General features: G+C 39.7%; 1 protein-coding gene across 1 annotated transcript; it reads right to left on the bottom strand.

Annotated features, from left to right (window-relative positions):
* Positions 1 to 492: 492 nt before the first annotated feature.
* On the bottom strand, positions 493 to 20600 carry LOC149816054 (protein ESMERALDA 1-like). Its single transcript, XM_089987694.1, has 10 exons — positions 19980 to 20600; positions 10895 to 10967; positions 9528 to 9595; positions 9351 to 9439; positions 5354 to 5551; positions 4180 to 4384; positions 3907 to 4074; positions 3228 to 3395; positions 2900 to 3090; positions 493 to 1117 (listed from the first exon to the last, which is right to left on the bottom strand). Exons 1-10 carry the CDS (start codon positions 20349 to 20351, stop codon positions 955 to 957), a joined length of 1695 nt encoding a protein of 564 aa, XP_089843820.1. The 5' UTR covers positions 20352 to 20600; the 3' UTR covers positions 493 to 954.
* Positions 20601 to 21392: the final 792 nt, after the last annotated feature.

Here is a 21392-nt window from a genome sequence, read left to right as displayed (position 1 = left end):
ACACACTAAATGTACAAAGATTGTTCATCAAAACCACGTAAAGTTATTATAATGATTCATTCATTCATGAACCATGTTTAAGAGAGTAAAGGAGAGGCGTCAGATTCTAACCAACGGAAACTACGGCAACAATCAAATTAGAAGTCGGACTTGCCTCTAACCTTGATCAGCTTAAATAGACCAAACCGGTCGGACTCTGCAGTTTGAAAAGCTAAGCTAGCTGGATCTCCCTCGAAACTGGTTTGACAACATCAAATGCTTAGGGCGACCACAAAGAAATATATAATAATCGATCCATTTTTGGCATGCTGCAATGTATACAAATCAATGGCTTTTGGGATCAAGAAAAGAACAAATTGGATTTTGCCCAAAAGGCCAATCATTGTACACGGCAGTCGGCAGCAAACCACTGTGAAAGGTTAACTTTCCAAACGTAACTGCGCGGCGGTGAAATCATTTTCCGTTGCTACTGTAAAATAGAATGTCCGGCCCTTTGGTTGGATAATTATTTTAATTGCGATAAAGGGAAAAGTTCACAATAGAAGATGATGATCAGTGAAAAGAATGGAGATTCATTTTCTCAAAATGATGAGATTAATTCCTTTTTACAATAATGTATGTGAAGATGATCAATCAGGTACAAGAGGTAGCAAAACTGAGGCCGCTAACTGAGAAACACATTCTGTTGCAGTCCAATAAATAATACAACCGCGGGCACCAGCCGAACTTTCGTCCAATTGTAATCTTCTGTCTTTCCAAACATGTACAAGAGGCTTGCCGTCTCCCCAACCTCAACAGAAAACCGAACAGCGTACTCCAACCAAATCTGTAAGCGGAATCTTTAAGAGCATTATGTTAAGAAGGCAATAAAAGAATGGTGCAAAATTAGGCCAACGGTGGCATGAATAGGTTTAGAGATGGGATGCTGGCAAGAACACAGCGCAGGAAAGAAGATCAGGGACTAGTTGTAGAATTGGGAACTTCTGATCTGTTCAATCTACACATGCAATCTGGACAAGGAAAGGTGTATATCGAATCATTTGGTCTTCTTATCTCCACACCTTTTGCATCACTATGGGACCGCATGATCGCCATTTGCTTCTTGAAAGTCTTCCATCTGCACCACAACATGCAGAAGCATCAATAGCTGACCCAGAAAATTAGAAATAAAAAATAATGCATCTTAAATTTTATACATGTATGAGTTCCAATGCATGCTAAACCAAAAAAAACGAGGCAAATAGCACCCTACATCTTCAGCAGAAAAGAGCTGATTAATTTGCTGAACTACCATTCACAATTATCTTAGAACAATAAACTTCTTAATTAGGCATTAATAAGCAATTATAAATACGGGTTGACTGGTTAGAAGCATAAAAATGATTTCATACTAGACTAAACCGACAATCTGCAGAAATGGAGGCAGAACTACTGGTAATGCATCAGGGGCACAACCAAACATTCAAAGATAAGAAACATGCACAAAGTCGGCACTGAAGTATTCACATATAGCCTGTATTATCTTATTTTACATTTTAAAGACCACATGGAGTACTAGCAAGTAAATACAAACATGCAGTTAAAGAATCTCACGTATTCACAACAAATGGTTATTTAACACCAGTGTTTGTTTATGACACATTCTGTAATTGTAGTGTGCTTTTCAAGAGTTGATGAGCTACTGATCCCTCCTATCACAAGAAAAATATCTACCACTAGCTGCACTGTTCACAAAATTTACACAGGCACTTGATCAATTGTTTTGGACTAAGCAATATGAGATTGCAATCACAATAAAGTTCAACCTTAATCCATGTACTTCAACAGGAAATGGATATGCAAAGAGATGAATGTTGCACTTTATGGAACAATTCATTTTTTATCAAATAGTTTGCAAGGGTATTTCACAAAAAATTGTTTGTAGTCCAAAGTTGACCCCCAGAACAGTGGGATTATCAATCATTTTTTTATCCCTCTAAATTCACCATTTAGTTGCACTCTATGGAACAATTCATTTTTTTATCAAATAATTTGCAAGGGTATTTCACAAAAAAAAAATGTTCATAGCCCAAAGTTATCCCCCAGAATGAGTTCACCATTTGGTTTTTCACCCCAGTGAATAATAGATTGTATTGAGATGTTTCTTTAACTCTGAATGGAAGTTCAATCCTTCCAGACCTACCTATTATGGTTGCTGATAGCACTTAAAACTTTGAATATGGTCTATCAGGGACTCATATAGCTGGTCAGGTGTAGTTCAGCAGGTCATTGAATATATTCAATGACCTGCAGTGGAAAGGCTTGGCCTTTTAACCAAAGTATTTGGCTTACTAATACTGATGTTGTTTGAATATGTCACGGCAGGTGGTCTGGTGGCATAGGCAGATCTAATTAGTAATTATAGATCTAATTAATTTTCACATGCCTCTGCTGGTTCCTGTAGTGGATTTAGCTTGTAAAGAAAAAGCTATCCACAAATTTGGCCTTAGCTTGTGACCCCAGAGAGAAAATAACAGCAATAAAAGCAAGCATTAAATCAATCTCTTCTAGGAACAGCTGTACTAAGTACTAAGTACTAACTACTAACTCAATTATCATTTACTTTGACTCAGACACCAATACAAATGTACTTTGAGCAAAGGAAATTTAGAGAACAATGAGAACAGGAAAAGGGCTATCTAAATTGAACATGCCTTAAAGTAATGATCACCAAGAGACCAAGCAACACACACACACACGTGCACGGCCCACAGAACAGAAAATCAACAACTTTCACACACATGCACGTGCAAACCCAAACAGATAATTGAATTTCTTAATAACCATAGAAAGAAGAGAATGAAAGGTTAGATGCAGAACATCAAAACAACACTAAAATATCAGGTTTCATGATGGATACCCTATATTTGGATTATCGAGCAACAAAGACAACTTTCGCTTGTCAGGCCTGATAGTCTTTGCATGACCACCATATAAGTATCGCCTGTGACCCATCAGAAAATGAGGAAAATTTCCACCTTGAGTCGTTACAAACACTTCACTGTGAAGACAAATACTGTAATCGACAGCTGCCATCCTAGAAGAATATTTCTGGAAATCGCAGTACTTAAGTTAGACATAATAGGCAACATATTCGTGAACAATGCAGCACATCCAATACCAGAAATGTTAACTTAAGGCCAACTAACACACCATATCAGAGACAGAAAATGCATGAAATACCATACTTTAAATGGTGCAAGCTCCTCAGGTGAGGCCAATGTCTCTTTAGTCTGCAAAAGTGGGAACATTTCTCGTAGGGGAACCATTGTTCTCTCAGACTCGTAGATTTTTCCTGATGCCACATAAATAGATGTCTTGTTACTAAATCCCATGCCCCTAAGAATCAGTCCAACCTGCAGCACCACAAAAGGCAGAATGCACAAATAATAAGCATAAAACTGTAATTATGTTCTACTCTAAAGACATCAGCAGCTTAAGATCAAACTAAGCACGGCTCTTTATCAGTACAAATTTTGAAGCATGAGAATCAGATAATATCATAACCCAAACAACTGTTTCCAGATCAATGATCGCCAAGCATGTTGTTCAATGTTATGTCAATTCATCAGGAAGTTGTATATGCCACCACCCTGCATGAGTTCAGAGTACAGCACTGCACATATTCAAATGATGGTTCATTTACATCCAGACGGAGTAAAACTAAGGTGAATGTGTCTATCATTATTCATTCCTCTTTTGATGCAGAAATTTCTCAGTAAAACATGGTATCTGACAACCAGAGGATAGGATAGTATACAACTTGATGCACAGAAACAGTGAAAAAAGCCTAACTTACAATATATCTTTTAGGCGTGAAAGCAGTGCAATGCAAAAAGGCAGGAAAAGATTTCAAGCAGAATCTACCTCCAAGGGTGTAAGAGGACATTTTCCACTGAGTCTAATCATCTCAGGCCGTATTATACGTCCAGGCCTGGTAAACTTCCCTCGCCAACCTCTTTCCCTTGCAGCATCCATATCCAACATCTCTTTCTCACCCCCGTCGTATACACAGCATGAAAAAGCCACCATATCCTGAATTAGAATTCAAAACCTTCATTTGCTATAAAGATGCAAGGAATTTCACATAGACAAACAGTTAAGAAGCAAGATGAATTGTTGCAAAACAATTGTGAAAACCTTTTCAAATCTAAGATGTACAGCAACGTATTTCCCATCATTATCTGCACTATGCATTTTCATCCGCTCAACCAACTTTTCAGAAAGACTGGCAATAGGATTTGAAAATCTAAGTGCTTCATAGTTGGCCAAGCATCTGAGCTTTTGAACAGGTGATGGGGCATCCACCGACAATCGGTTTGCAAAAGGAGATATCCTTATAAGCCTGAAACATCCATGTCAAGATGAATTTATTGCTTGCACCATAAAGAGTTTGCAAGTAAATTCATGCATTGAATCAATTAAAGAGATCATTCCGGATAATTTAAATGCATGCTAAAAAATATTATACATCATTAAAATTCTACTGCAAATAATGATCATACGGATAAGGCCGCAGATATGGTGATACAGCCACATACAAGGAGCTTCAACACAACCAGTATAAGGGGATATTGTACAGGAGTAAAATGAAGCATCCAGTTGACATAGACAGAGGAACTAAAAGAAAGATAAAAGCACCCAACCTAATCAACAAGATAAGTTGATCATCTCTCTCTCTCTCTCTCTCTCTCTCTCTCTCTCTCTCTCTCTCTCTCTCTCTCACACACACACACACACACACACACACACACAAATATATTTAACATGACCAGACAAGTCTTGAATCTCTGGGTTTTGAACCTTGCAGAAAACATACCTAGCCGCCTTTTCTCAAACAAAATCTGAATCGACTCTAAACTGATTACTTCATGAGTCGGGGTGCTATTTTAGTTTGTATATGACATCAATGTATTACGTAAGAATGAAAAATGATAAACTATAATTACAAATGGATCCTCTTGCAACATTTCATTCAGTAGATATAATCATATAGTAACTCCAGAAGAAACATAAACCACGTAAACAGCAAATCTGCAAAATTTGAAGTATGAAAGATCCCATGAGAATGTAAAATGTCACAAAAACTTAAGATGGATGCACCACTAAGTATAAGGTAATCCATTTGCTAACCCACAAAAAGGTTAAGTTTCCAAGTGTTCTCTGAAATAATCAATCAAACAGCTCAAATCACCAAGCAGATAACTGACAGATTTTCAAGTGAATGCATCTTTACTAGAGGAAACATTAATAACTAAAAGCAGATGCAGTGCAGCAATGACAGGCAAGAGTTAGAAGAAGCTTCTGGACTCACTTTTCCTCGAGTAGCTTTGGGAGAAAAACACCCTTGTAATATTCAATAGGTGACCAAGCCTTGATTCTAAAATTAAGGACTTTACTCACATTGTGATCATATCGGTCCATTATGTATTCAGGCAGTTTATTGACCACCCTTACAACACCTCTGAGTGCTTTGACAAAATGTTCTTCATCATAGATGTCACTAAATTTACTGTACAATCACAAACAGACAAATATGTGAGTTTTCCTCTCCAATCAGCAAAAAAGGTAAATGCCGAACTACCAAACTTCACCACCAAATTTGGAATATAGGAACTTCATGCAACAAAAGATAATTAGGGTAACATGTAAACCCTAACTAGAGCCATGCTGACAGAAAGATAATTAAAAATCTAGCCACCAAATGAGAAATCTACCCATACAGACGTTTTTAACATGGTTTATTTAATATGTTAGAAGGTTTTATCATGTCTAATACACCATAAGACCCATTTTTGAGATGGTTAAAAATCAACGGCCCACAACTCATGAAAATAAGGGTGGTTTAAAAATGGTATAAAACATCCTGTTTGAGTTAACTTTAATACATGAAAAATGTCACAGGGATTCGGCCAGACAGGTGCCACACCCGCGTCGACACGATGTGACGCGATGCGGATGCGGGTGCGCGTGCGGGTGCGGCACCGGGTGCGGTCAACCCGACCCTGGGTGCGGTTTGGTCCAATTTTTTGATTTTTTTTTTTTTAAAAATTGCCCTGTGAAATGGGCTGCGGAATTTAAAAAAAAAAAACTGCTGACAGCTGACCGTGCAGCGGGACCCGCCCCTTGCTGGATTTTGATTTTGATTTTGGCCTTGATAGCTTCGATCTCTTTAGAGTTGCCTATTCCCTGACGAGGACTTCCAGATTCTTCACCTCTCCCCACCCCTTGCTGGATCCCTGCAGGTAGTGATCAGAGAATGAAATGACGGAACAGCCGATGCCTGCTTGTTGTTGCTGCTCTTGTTTTATAAAGGGGGCACTTGTGTCCACAACATCTGACGAGCTTTGTTGGCATCCCATGCTATTCCTGCCTCCAAACAATGAATTTGCAGCGCTGGTTAACTTGGAAATGATGATCCATCTTCCTCAAAAATTAAAACCAAAATTCAAGAGCCTTTTAAAGTCTTTATTCTTCAACCATCCAGATCTTTCTTCGTCAAGGATTTTCTCTCTCCATAATAAATGATAATGGTGGTGGTAGCCTTGGTGGCTATTAGTATTCACTTTTCGCCTGGCGAGATGGGTGCTCTAGCCGTAGCCTGGTGTAGACCTCTCTTTTCCACATGTCAAATCCAATAAATTTCTTTTAGCTGTCATCCAGAGTCCAGACTGGAGATCTGTGTGCAACTGTATATAAAATGAAATTTGAAGAACCCTAGGCAGTGGCGTGGCAGTGGCGGTGGAGCCGTAGGCCTCGTGAAGACTCTCTCTCCAACAAACCACATCAAACCTTTCGCTTATATTTTTTTTCGTGAAGACCAAGGAGTTTCAGACATGATTGAATCATGACAGTCAGCAGCGCAGCAGGCTGGGTCGATCAGATTGCCAATCCTTTCAGTTTATCAATTTTGTCCCGTTGCACCAAAGTACACAACAAGCAGAACGTGGGTAACAAGTCTTCAAACAAACACACCAGCAAAAAAAACTGGTTATAAGTCCTATATATATATATATATATATATATATATATATATATATATATATATATATATATATATATATATATATATATATATATATATATATATATATATATATATATATTTTTTTTTTTTTTTTTTTTTTGCCGCACCCTTGTTTTTTGGAAGTGCCACATCCCCGCACCCGCACCCATGTGACATGAAAATAGTAAATAGAGCATACTAAACATCATCCAAAGGTCAGATTTTGCTTGTCGAGCTTAGATCTATGTAAATCAAGTGTGTACCACTGTAAGATATGGTGGTACGATACCACCATAGAAGCACCTGTTTGTTATTTATAAAGGAAGATTAATAATCTGCAATTAAAGATGGTAAATCTACAGCATGAACATCAGATTGGGTTTTACACACTTTCCAAACAAAAATCCCCTAAAGATGTCATGCAGTGATGCAGATACAAAATTTTCATATGGTGCCTTATCTGTCAAAACCACTTCATGGTATTATGCCAAGCCAATTATCTTCATGGTATTATGCTAAGCCAATTATCTTCATGGTATTATGCTAAGCCACTGGTTATGTCAAAAGGCATCTAAACTATGTCACATGGGTGCGGGTGCGGGTGCGAGGATTCGGCACTTCCAAAAAACCCGGGTGCAGGGGTGCGGCAGGGGCAAAAATGTAAATATGTATATATATCGTAGGTTCCCCCGGCGCGGGTCGGGGTCAAGTTATCGACCCAGCCTGTTGCGTTTTGCTGACTGTCATGATTCAATCATGTCTGAAATTCTCTGGTCTTCACGAAAAAAATATTAGCAAAGGTTTGATGTGGTTTGTTGGAGAGAGTCTTTACGATGCCTACGGCTCCACTGCCACGCCACTGCCTAGGGTTTTTCAAATTTCATTTTATATACAGTTGCACACAGATGACAGCTACAAGAAATTTATTGGATTTGACATGTGGAAAAGAGAGGTCTACACAAGGCTACGACATCTCATCAGGAGAAAAGTGAATACTAATAGCCACCAAGGCTACCACCATCATTATCATTTATTATGGAGAGAGAAAATCCTTGACAAAGAAGGATCTGGATCGTTGAAGCCTTGAAGGATAAAGATTTCAAAAGGCTCTTGAATTTTGGTTTTAATTTTTGAGGAAGATGGATCATCATTTCCAAGTTAACAGTGTGTTTTCCAACGCTGCGAATTAATTGTTTGGAGGCAGGAATAGCATGGGAATCTGGGATGCCAACAAAGCTCGTGAGATGTTGTGGACACAAGTGCCCCTTTATAAAACAAGAGCAGCATCAAGAGCTGTCAGTAGATTTTTTTTTAAATTCCGCAGCCTATTTCGTAGGGCAAATTTTTTTTTTTTTTAAATCCAAAAAAATGGACCGAAATTATCCTGGGTGCGATCAACGCACCCAGGATCGGGTTGACCGCACCCGGTGCCGCACCCGAACCCGCGTCGACGCAGGTGTGGCACCCTGCTAGCCGAATCCCTGTGACATAGCATCTAAATTATTCATTTAAGTCAAGCAGATGCCTAGTTAATTTGATTGAGAAAATGCAGGCCATGGCCAAATAAGAAGATACAAGTACTGATCTTTCAAGTCCATAAAAAAATAAATATTTCAAAAAAACAATGTAGCAAATATACTTAAACAGTAAATGATTTAGGAATTTATCCAACAGATAAAGCCTTTAAATTTAAACAAATTTCCCTCCTTAAGGGTCTACAACATTTTTCAAGAAACGAAGAGATTATAAGTTGCTGCAAGATAAGCAAGCAATTGATAAAAAACTACCTATTACAATATATTTTTTTCATGAGTATTATTTACAAGATAATATAATACTTTTCCAGTGACTGCGTCCAACCCATAGTCATAAATGCACTTTTTCATTTAGCATGATTTTAATGCATTTATGAAAAATGAAAATATCTAAAATACTACAATACATGAAAAAAATAAAAAATAAAAATCTCACTTAATATTAAAATATTATCATGATATTTTCATTTTTTGAAAAATTCTCAAAACTTTAATATTTTCATGTTTTCAGTTTTATGTTTTTAAAAAATCCAAGAATTTTCCTAAGAAAAACTGCTTATTTTTATGTTTTCCTCGGAAAAACTACCAACTGAAATTATCAAAAAGACCAATATTGTTTAGTTTGTTACTATGATTAACAATATCATATTAAGCTAACAAATTAAACATAAGTGCATCTTAAGTAATATAAAGCTAATATATCATCATGTGGTCAATCAACTGGATAAGACAAATAGCGGAGAAAAGTAAGACACAAAAAAATAGATCACCTTCTATCTCTCCAAACACTGTGAAAATGAAAATTGGGGACTACAAGGGTCGCATTGAGATAGCCTGCTACTGCAACTGCATTGCATATCTGCAGAACACATGCAACAGCTATTACCCACCTATATGAGCAACCAATTGATAAGAGTTCAATCTTGATAATATAGATAGAACAGTACTGATGTGCGCTGCTGATTCAAGCCACCATTTGCCTCAACATAGATGAAGCCATTGGAAACCGGTAAATCTGCATATTGACACAAAAATGTCTGTCTCAAATAAAAAAGCCGCTGCAGGCCCAACATTCACATATATTTTTCTCCAAGAATGCAATTATTACAGAAGAACAATTGCTTTGCCAAAAATTTGCATTTTACCATGATTTATGTTGATTAATTCATTAATCCAGAAGTGATATTTTTTATTTTCTTTCAGAAACGAATGTAGTCATCATGCTGTTTTTTTATGAGCTCAGTCATCACATCTTAGGTACCGGGAAAAGGAGCTTACAGATCATTCTCAACTGATAATCTACAAAATACAGAAGCAATTGCATGATACCTTGGAGGGAAAAAGAAAAAGAGTCCCCCTCATAGTTTACTTACACAAATCACCAGTTGCATAGCAGAGAAGCCAAACTGATATCATTAAAGCAGTAATGGCACAACGATCTGTATGTTACTGATCTCAGTAGTTCAAATTTCAAAAACAACATATTTAGAACACAGTGGTGCCTGCATGATTGCAAACGTGCATGGGTGGGTGCACATGCATACATAAGCTCAGAAAACTATATGGGAAAATGAGGACCATTTCTGATGGATGCAAACATGCAGAGATATAAACACAGAGAGATAGCAAAGACTACCATCTATCTTGCATCCATGAGTGATGCTTGTACACGCATGCATGCACATGCATTCAAGCACATGTAAGTGATTACAATCTGCCAGTGCATGCATGAGTGATGCCTGTATATACATGCATACATGTATTCATGCCCATGTGAGCAAGAAAACAGAACTGCTCTCCATTTTATAGGTTAAAAGCTATGTCACATGGGTGCGGGTACGGGTGCGACACGGGTGCGGAGCAATTTCAAAAATTTTGCACACAGGGACATAGCTATATATATATATTTTTAAATATATATATAACAATAATAAGATTGTAAATTTTAAAGCAAAAATAAAAAAGTAATTCTATTGAAGTAACAACACAAACTTACCAAAATATAACACATAAAGAAGCTTGTGAGTGTTATAACAACAAAACTTATCATAAATGGACAAAAATAGACTCGGTCAAAGTTGACCGAGTCCAAAATTAATTTTAATAATGGACAAAAATAGACTCAGTCAAAGTTGACCGAGTCCAAAATGTGGACGGACTCGGTCCCGGTGCGTTGACCGAGTCCGACACTTAGTTGACCGTGTCTGCCCCGTGTCCGAATCCGCACCCGTGTCGGGGCATGTCGACGCGGGCGAGTTGACCTTTTAGCCGAGTCCGTGTGACTTAGGTTAAAAGAATCAGTGATAGGTCATACCTGCTTCAGCTGTCCAGTTTATACAAGGCTTCCACTCGCCACCTTTACACGGCTGTCGCCATATGGATTGTAACTAAAACCATTTAAAAAAATTATGTAAAAACACAAGGAACCAAAAAGAAGCATACGTTGAATTATCTTGGAAAAACATGAGGATGCACTAATGGAAAGAGTGATAAAGTTCAGCATAAATGCACAACAGAAACATCACATATCTTGCACCTAGAATTTGAACCAAGGTTAGCAAAGATGGACTCAGAATCAAGAAATGATGAAGAAAGTGGAAGTGAGATATAAGGGATTTATGAGTACATGTGAAGTGGGAAGTGAAAAGTGACTAGGGAGCTTTAAGAAGTTAATTAAGAAGATAAAGAAGTTTTCTAGAATGTATAAAAGAGTCAAAGTTATTATACTAGATAATACAATGATTCATTTAACATTTATAAACTACATTTTTTGTCTTCAAAAACATAAAGTATATGTTTATATAATACTTATATTGTTTGCTATATGATTTATAATATTAGTTTGTTACACATGTATCGAATATAAAAAAAGAGAGTCTAGGCTGAACATATATAAGAAAAAATTATTATTTAGTTAATTATCACAAAAAATAGCAAGCAACAAATAATAGATCAAGATTATCATAATAATCCTATAAATTACATACATGAGAGTGCATAATAGGATGCTTGTTCTTACTTCTTACAATGAAAAGAATGTTTAGAATGTTTGTGCCTAGACTTATTCTTTCAAATAAGTAATCTATAATACTTTGAGATTTAATAAAAATGAAAAGATTTTGCATTTAAAAAAAAAAGTATTACCATTTAAGATTTATTCTTCAGTCTAATTAAAGTAGGTCGACCATGGTGCTTTTATTATATCAATCACAATTCATTAATTTTGTCAATGTATTTTTTCTACAAAAACTTTGATTCTCATATTGAAAATTTGATGTCTAGGGAAGCATGTTTCACATGATAAAGGAACTGAGCTTCAAAAGCACTGAGGTTCCAGCTTCCAAATAGGCTTATCATGAAGCAAGCTTATCAAAAAAGGTAGAAGCTTCCTATAACCCATGCCCCTCGAGCCACAGAAAACAATGAGCAGCTCACACCTTTGAACGTCGAGCAAGAGCCGCCCCTGACTTAGACCAACTCCCAATCAGTTGGTCCATGATTTTAACTAGTAATCTCTTTTATATAGAATGGCACAATAACAACTGCTTCAGAAAAGGCCGTACAAATCAGCAACCAATAAAATTTGAATTCCCTTCCAAATCTCTCTCTCTCTCTCTTTCTTTGATCTCTCCCTTTCTCCATGCCCACTTTGCTCTTACTCCGTCGCTCACCCATGCTTGTTAGCGGAATCCAAGGCCAAATACTTGAAGTAACAGGTGAATACACCACCACCACCATCTTCATCACCACATCAAAATCACATATTATTTTGTGTATTACATGTTTTTGCTTATTGGACCTTCTTTGCCTTCGGATTTGGCAGTTGTTGGATGCACTAAATTGAAGAACACAATGGATATCCAGGCAAGACCCCTATCTCTGACTTGAATATGGAAGCACCAACTTTAGAACCAGAACTTGCACAGGTGAGAAAGCACCCGCTTTCATGAACCCCATCTTTTGTCTCTGCTCCAAAACTGTAAATTATTCTATATCCATCTTTTCTTTCTACTCCAAAATTGTGATCTCTTTTATATTAATTTTCACTTACCATGGTTGGTTCACTCATTGCTATAGATGGGGGCAAAACTCCCCCTACTTTCAGGAGAAGTTTGTCTTCACACTCATCAAGGGTCTCCGAGACGGGAAATCAATGTGGTTGTTTGGAACAACAACACTCTAACCATAGACGATCTCATTGGCAGCGGAAAGTAAGTCCCTTCTTTTAACAACCACCATCATACTACCCTCTGTTTTTCTTCTTCCTGTTCAGAACTCAATTGTTTAATTTTATGGCGATATCAAGGTTCAGTTACAGAAGGTCCTCTACGAAGGATTCAATTATTCATCATGGCCGCTTCAAGGCAAAGGTGGAAGGTATCCACTTTCGTTTCTTACAATTTGCTTGTGTTATCAGCTTCACAATCCAACTCTTTTAATGATTTGCTTTCTGTAACAGCTATTCAAGGGAAGTAAGGTTGATAATGCACTATCAGAACCCCCAATGTTTTCATTCATGATTTCCATTTTCTCATTGGTGTATGACTGCACATCATCGAGAGCAGTGAACCAAGTTTCAGTGTGCTGGTTTCAACTTTCAAGGTCCCTACTTGGCAAGACATTTCCTGTGCCCTTTTACCTTTCCCTGGTCACAGGCAGGATGAACTGATATCTGTTTATGCTTTCTTTACTGATTCTCACTTGTGGAGGGCCCCAAGGTGTGGACTGCTGATTCAGAGATTGATCTCCCTCAAATCAGTCTTCATCCAGTAAATAAAAAGAAGTCTTCACTTGTTCTTTGCTTAATGTCATTTCATTATGTTTTTATATTAATTTTCTTTAATGCTATTCAACATTGTTCTGTATATACTTGATTCTTTTGCTTAAAAACATAAATTTCCAAAATCTGTTTTAGTGTCTTGGGAGCCTATGTTTAGTGTGTCTTGGGAGCCTATGCTTGATTGATTCTTATAGTCATGTCATTTGTTTAATTATTATGTGGGAGATGTATCATCTTGTGTCTTTTATACATCTTGTTGATTGCCTATTGATCATGGAACTATCCATTCTGATTGCTATAAACCAACCTTTCATGCATCTTATGGTTAAGTTGGTTTTCCTCTTCCTAGCTTGTCATGCATTTGACATGTTCAAATGTTTATATCATCTGGTCCATACATAACTAGCTCTCAGTTTGCCTCCACATTGTCAGTCAACAACCACAGTCATTAAACTCTCTCTCTCTCTCTCTCTCTCTCTCTCTCTCTCTCTCTCTCTCTCTCTCTCTCTCTCTCTCTCTCTCATTTTTGCCTAACATCTTCATAATCATCAATTGTTACGCCCTGTGGTAGCAGCCTTAATCATCCCATGTAATTAGCACAAACCAAGTAACAAACCCATCTATATAAATTTGTCCCACCATCACCACTTAGCACGAATAACATATGCCATTAACTTTATCATCATCAACATGAAGATCAGACACATTATAAGGTGGGTGGTGACATGCTTGGTGCTACCAGTGTTTTTAAGGGTGTATGCCTTTAACGCCTCTATGATAAATAAGTCCCAAGGCATGAGCCTTTTTTATTGGAAATGAGGCTGACACCTCTTTACCAAAGAGGCCTATGCCTCTATATGAGGCTTAGGCCTCATATGAGAGGCATGGGCTTTTACCATGTTTTTTGAAATATGGGTTGCCTTCACTTATTTTTAGTTTTTTTTTCTTCGGTTGACATTTAAACCCATTAGAATGGGAAAATTTCTATTTATTGTAGTGTTAGAAAGATAAGATTCGGAACGAGGAGATACGTAAGAAGGTAGGTGTTGCACCCATTGAAAATAAGATGTGAGAGAATCGTTTACGGTGGTTTGGACATATTCGGCGAAGGCCTAATGATGCTCCAGTTAGAAGGTTGGAGAAATGGGAAAATATATTAGTTAAAAGAGGTCGGGGTAGGCCTAGGAAGACTTGGATGGAGATGATAGGAAAGGATATGAATGCTTTGAACCTCACCGAGGACATGGCATTGGATAGAAATGATTGGAGGAAAAGGATTCATGTGGAAGACCCAAAATGAATTTCTTTTTTTGGTTCATATCGCTGACCCCAATTGTTTTGGGATGAAGGCGTAGTTGTTGTTGTTGTTGTTGTTGTTGTTGTTGTATTGTAGTGTTAGAAACTATGTCACATGGGTGCGGGTGCGGGTGCAGATGCGGTGATGCGGCACTTTAAAAAAGCATGGGTGCGGGGGTGCAGCAAAAAAAAAATAGACCTGGATCGGATTCAGATCCGACCCGCATCCAAACCCGTGCTTATTTAAAGCACGCAGGGTAGGGTTTCTCATTCGAGAAACCCTCCCCCACGCTGCTCACTCTCTCTCCTCGCTTTCCTTCTCCCCCCGCCACAGGCTCCCTCTCTCCCGTTCGTTTTTCGGCCACCTGACGCCGACAAGCCCCACATCCGGCGAGCCTTGGCTTTCCAGCCACCCGACGCCGGTCCTTCCTGTGCCAGCGATGCGCCCTCCGGCCCCCTTTTAGGTGATCTCCCTCTCGCCTCTCTCTTTCCTCGTTGTCTTCTTCTTCTTCTTCAGGCGAGCCTCCCTCGATGTATTTTTCTTTTTTTTACATAAATGGTCACGCACCCAGGGTCGGGTTGACCGCACCAGGTGCTGCATGTTGCGATCCAAGGAAAAATGTCTTTGCCAATAGGCGCAGCAACCATTGGGAGCTGTTGTCGCAGACTTATAAGTTTGTCAGCATGAGTAGGCGGGATGTCTAGATGCATTGCACAGGAGCGTCGGCTTGGGGACCACCTGCGCAAGTGGTTACTCAGTGTGCGGTTGAGAAGAAGCCACCTCAGCTTGACCGGATACATTGAACAAGAGCCTTAGGCGCACTTTGGCATATGGGCGGTTGAGAATGCGCCAGGTCAGCATGACCAGGTTCAGCGCATGGGAGTTGGGTTCAGTTGGGACCACTTGAACAGTGGTATTTGGTTTCTGGTTTTCGGTTTTTGGCCGCCTATAAATAAGGCTTGTATAGATCATTGTAAACACTTTTGATGAATTGAAATAAAGTTTGTTTTGGGAGCTTCAGCTTTTGGAGAGAGAGATCTCTTTGGTGCCTATTGGCATTCGGTTCCCTGAGAAGGAAAATTCGGGAGCAGACGTATGGCGTCTTTCTTTGGGCCAGATTGAGCAAGCCTAAGGCTTACTCAACTGGATTGGCCGTGATCCAATGCTTCGAGCCTAGATCTTGACCTACTGCACATCTGGCGGATCATCAGATTTTAAGTGAGCTGGAATTGCTGAGACGATCGATCGGTGTGCATCCTTCCACCGGTGAGCTCTTGATCTTCTTCCTCTTTCAAGTTGATTCGGTAAAGGCTTTCTCTGCAAGTTGCTTCCCTCTGTCGCATGCTTCGGACGAATGTCTGCAATTGCACCTTGCGTGGAACAATTTTGTTGTCTTGAGAGACATTTCAGATCTACCTGAAGTCAAGGGAGATTTTCCAACCAGCGAGTGGAGTTTTGCTTCAGTTGCCACGGAGCAGACCACAGGTCCCAAGATCTGTGAGAGGTCACAGCCTTCTGCCGCCCGCACATTCCTCTGGTGCGCAGCCTACCTGCCACACAACTCCCTGGTGTGTCGTCTCCTGCACGCGCAGCACCATCTGCCTTCAGCACGCGCACGCGATCACCGCAAGCCTGTCGCCAAGCCGTGCACGCCTCCGTGCGCACAGCAGTTGCCGCACAATCTCCCATAGCGCTGCCACATAGCCACGCGCACGTCCGCCACACGCTCCACTTGTCGCGCAACCTCCATGAGCGCTCGCTGCACAGCCACACGCACGTCCGCCTAGCCGTGCAAGCTCGCGCTCCTGCACTTCTCCTGCGCCACACACTTCACCTCTGCAACAGCACTGTAGCGCGCAACCTAGCACTTGTCTAGCGCAGCGCACTTGTACGTTGTCTTGTAAGCTTGTCCTGCGTGACAACTTTGAGTGGAGAACCTCCCTATCGGTGTGAGCAGTGTGGAGGATCTGTCCTGTGTGACAATCTTGGCTGCATCGGCCAATTGAGCCAGAACAGCAGTGTAAACTAACTTGCTTGTGTGAGCCTTGTATTCTAGCAAGTTAGCTAGACGAAACCCCTTGATAGCCTTGTAATAGTGTAGATGCTATAGTGGAAGCATACTCACTAGCACACACCATCATAAGTGTCACAAGTGGCGCCTCAAACTCGATCTCAAAAGAAGAAAGAGCAAAGACATCTTGCTCTCCAACACGAACCTTCCGCGCAAATCAATTTGTTAAAGGAAAAGCAAGGGCCTCGCCTTCGAAAAAAGGATCCTAAAAATATAGTCCCACCATGCACCCGCACGCGGACCCACATCGCATCGCGTTGACGTGGGTGTGACACCTGCTTAGCAGGATCCTTGTGACATAGGTTAGAAAGTGAATGATATAAATGATAAATGTAATGTAATTTGGGCATTGTTTCCTATTTTCTAGGGAAGGAGTAAAAAAAAGAAAAAACAATGTTTCTCATCTTTAATCTATTCCATTTTAATATTAGATGTACTTTTTAATTCAAGTTTTTCATTTTCAATCTAACATTTTTTTTATCACATAGCCATAAACTAGAAGCTTCTTAGTGAAATACTCGTTTGGTATACATACATATATATATATATATATATATATATATATATACATATATATATATATTGAGGCTTACGCCTCATTGTCTCGAGGTTTATGCCTCACTCAATTTTCAAAACCACATCAATACGCCTCTCACCTTTAAAAACCTTGGGTGCTGCTGCTGCTTCTGGGTAGCTCGTTCACACAAGCCAACTCAAAGAGTGGGTAAGCTAAGTGTCTCAGACAGTGCGTGCAGGACATATCACATGCCCGCAGTCCTGCTGGCCCCTTGCAGTGTGGAGAGCTGCATGGGCACCTCGTCTAAGTACCTTAATGGGTGGACTGCTTCATCCTAGCATTGCTACTCAACATGCCAAGTGTCAAAATTGTTGCCCCTGCAGTCTCTCACAAAATGAACTTGCAGTTAAAACCAATTGAATACACTTAACCAAATTTGACTCAGTCAATCATATTAGACTCCTGATTGAACCAGTTTGACCAGATAGGATCCAGTTAACCAAATTAGATACAATCACTCATAGTGGATTCCTGAATGGACCCAGCTGAACGACACTGGATCCAAATGAATCCAGTTAACCAATTAGATTTAGTCAAATATATTTGACTCAGTAGAATTGAATGGCTCATTTGCACTGTATTGGATCCAAGTAACTAAATTAGATCCAACAAATCACAACAGACTCAATATACATCAATGGACCCAGTTGGACCAGATCAGATTCAGTCAATCATATTGGATTCTTGAATGGACCCAGTTGAACTATATTGGATCAGATTGGATCCAGCAAACCAATTTGAATCCGAAATCCAATTCAAGGCATACATTATCTGCCTATTCATATATAGCTCTCTCTCTCTCTCTCTCTCTCTCTCTCTCTCTCTCTCTCTCTCTCTCTCTCTCTCTCTCTCTCTCTCTCTCTCTCTCTCTCTCTCTCTCTCTCTCTCTATGTAGTATTATTTATGTAACCTTCAAAAACATCTAGGTGCTCTCAAACATAAGCATAATAGTAACCTACAATGCCTGTACCCTTGATCAATGGCAAGAAAGAGAAGCTTAAATGACTCCTAGTTGCTCTCAGACATGACCGAACAGCCACATACATTTACAAACTTTAAAACACTTAAATGGTACTTGCATAGGGAGTAATGTAATAAACTCTAGCCTCAATGATTTCTCATTCTAATTAATACTAATCCACAACCAAATGTATACTTTCTCATCTCTTGGTGAATTGTAGAACTTCTCCACAAGCTCTCATCTCTCCTATATACTGCAAAATCAAACTGAAGCAATGATACACAATTTCCAGTATCCAACTTGTCTTTCTTCTCCACTAACATTGCAATGATGCAACATAGATTGGAGAATTCCATCATAATCTACAATCTCCTCCAACCTCCTCAAAAATCACATCAAACTCTTAAAGAAGTCATGGCTTCTCCTCTGCACAAAAACAGTCTGACTTGAACAAAAAATATATTATTCACAAGGCATTTATTCTGATCTTTGTCATTGGTCCATCCATCATCATAGCATGATCAGTCATGCACACTCAAACGTTTCTTCTAAGGTCCACATTCTTGCACCCTCATAGCTTGGTGGTAGGAAGTAAATAACATAATTTGGAACAGCTTCAAAGATAGGATCAATATAGGACCCAATATCAAGGTGCTAAACACATTGAATGCATACTAGCTTCATATTGAACATAGAAAAAAAATCATATTGAAGACAATGAGTAGAATGACAAACAAGTTCGTTTTAGCAGTATTTTTTCATTGTAGCCTACCATGCTTGGGGAATTTCGATTTGGTCCACTGTCCTCACTCCAAGTTTAACTAACTCTGATTCTTTCACCGCATTAACCAGAAAAAATGAAGCTCTTCCCCTAATTTTACCATCTAAAATAAGATAACCCAACTGTTCATTCCAAGTAATTATTCTTTTCTATATCATTTTCCCCATTCTCACGTGGTGTGAAATTTGTCACACGTGCCCCTTAAGAATGTTTTGTTGAAAATCATGTGTATTTAGTTTGAAGCTCATGCTACCAATGGCAAGACATCTGCTACCTACCGGATTTCAATTCAAGCTATCACCCAGATTGTGCATATTTACTACCTCTTCCTTTCAAGATGGTAAATACACATGGTCTGCTAAATTGCATGCATATATAGAGTTAGAGGAAGAATTGCAATGCAACCCATGATACGATCACAGGATCAACTTTCACAACCTCTGAATTTGACATGATATGAAACTAAACACCACATGAGTCACCAATTCTGCTAACTCTAAACTCGCTATAATATCAAAAGTGATTTCATTTCTTCACAGAAAGCATTAAAATCTACAATCTGGGATAGAATCAGAAAAATCAAACACATGTTTACTTTAGGAAAAATAAGTGTCTGCATTGAATGTTGGATCTCTAATGACCAGCACCTGAGAAGCAATGAGCAAAAGCAAATCCGCAATTTTCATTTTCTTTTTTTTTCCTATCATTGCTAAACAGAAGATTACAAATTTCTCCTCAAAACAAGAAACCACAAAAATCATTGGGTGAAATAGATCACAAGAAATTCGAGCTCTAAAACGCACGACCGATTTCCTAATCTCGAATAAAAAAACTCTCGTTAAGAAACGAAATTCAGATCCAAGAAACCAATACCTATCGGAAAATCAAAATCCAAAAGATCGAGAGGGGGATTAAAAAGAAAAAAAGCTAACCACATCGGAGCTCGAGTTATCGGCGTTCATGTCCGGCAGGAGATTCGCGAAGACCTCGTGGCTGCGATAGACGGAGCCCGGCGCAGGCGAGTCGGAGATGGTAGGGACGACGGAGCTCATGTAGTAGAGCATGATCGCGATGTAGATGACGGGGGCGAAGAGGAAGACAGCCTGCCTCCGGAGGAGTACGGAGAGGAGGATCCACGTGGCCCTCTGCACGACGTTCTTGGGCCCGCCGCCGGCCGGAAACCGCCCGCCCCTGCCCTTCCCGTGCCGGAGCCGGGGTGAGCGCATCGGCGAATGAGGCGGAGACGGCGACGGCGAGTACCCGCCGTTTGGCAATCGATTGTAGGAAGGCATCCCTCCTCTCATCCTTTCTCGCCTTCCTCCGCAGGGCAAACCAGTGGGGCGGAGCTCACCTCCGTCGCTCCTCCTTTCCTCCTCCCTCCGTCTCCGTCATCTCTAGCTCTCTCTACTAGTCTCTCCTTCTTCCCGCTTCGTCACAGAAGTAGAAGAAGATGAAGAAACGGAAAGCCAACGAGCACGCAAGTGCCGTCGAGGAGAGACGAAGGGGAGGCCGCACGTGCCGTTCTTGGCTCCTTCTCTTTCACTTCTCCCTCCGTTTTGGGAAAGAGGAGGGAAATAAATATCACGTTTCCCTGTAAGACCTGGAAAGGGAAGAAAAGTGAATAACGGGACTCGTCTTCAATGAGGTGGTAACGGTTATTGTTCGGGTCGGATATCCGAGTCCAGTAAAGTAAGCAACATCCGAATTCGGATTCGGTGAAGAATTTTACATCCCGACCCAAATTTAAACCGAATTCGAATCCATTCTGCATTCCCTATTAGCTATTTAAGCCATTCAGATCCAGATTCTATATGAGCCTTTTCCAATGGGACATGTCCCGCTGGGTCGGATTCAATAGCGCCTACTTTAGAACGGAATCTGAGCCCTTTGCATTCCTATTTCGTGTGTTTTGGTTTTGAGATTTGGGTCGCTCAGTTCCGGGTCCAGAGACTCTTAAGTGGGGGTGGATCCCTTACGATTTAGTGGACCTTTGTCCTTTGGGTCCTCAAGAATGAGGTAGTTTAGCCTATCAAAAAGAAAGAAAGAGGTAGTTTGAAGTTCCGTTTGCCTCTTTTGAAAGTTATTATGGCCTTTATTCTCGGGAGTTGAGCGATGTCTCTATAAGGACAATTTAATTGCTGACTTTGGTAAGATGTGCTGGCTATGATACTGGAGTTCAAACATGCCTACTTGTATAAAGAAACCCGGCACAAGTTGGATGCCATTATATCCCAATTTACCCTAGTTAGTTGTGGTTACCTACTTCATGCTTCCTTTCCTTACACTAGAAATTAGCATCAGAATTGAATTTCATGAACTTGGTGTGATTTTTCTCTCTCGAAAAA

This window comes from Nuphar pumila, chromosome 14 (genome assembly GCF_984573655.1).
Source record: "Nuphar pumila chromosome 14, dmNupPumi1.hap1.1, whole genome shotgun sequence".
NCBI lineage: Eukaryota > Viridiplantae > Streptophyta > Magnoliopsida > Nymphaeales > Nymphaeaceae > Nuphar > Nuphar pumila.
The sequence above is the reverse complement of the archived record's forward strand: the minus strand, read 5'-3'. Positions and strand labels throughout refer to the sequence as shown.

Bases quoted from the DNA above. Each gene is read 5' to 3' on its own strand.
- LOC149816054 (XM_089987694.1), bottom strand. From the start codon at position 20,351: ATGAGAGGAGGGATGCCTTCCTACAATCGATTGCCAAACGGCGGGTAC. The intron at 9,440-9,527 runs GTACTGTTCTAT...TGTGTTCTGCAG, and splicing joins TGAATCAGCAGCGCACATCA to ATATGCAATGCAGTTGCAGT. The intron at 5,552-9,350 runs GTGATCTATTTT...GTGATTGTACAG, and splicing joins AGTGTTTGGAGAGATAGAAG to TAAATTTAGTGACATCTATG.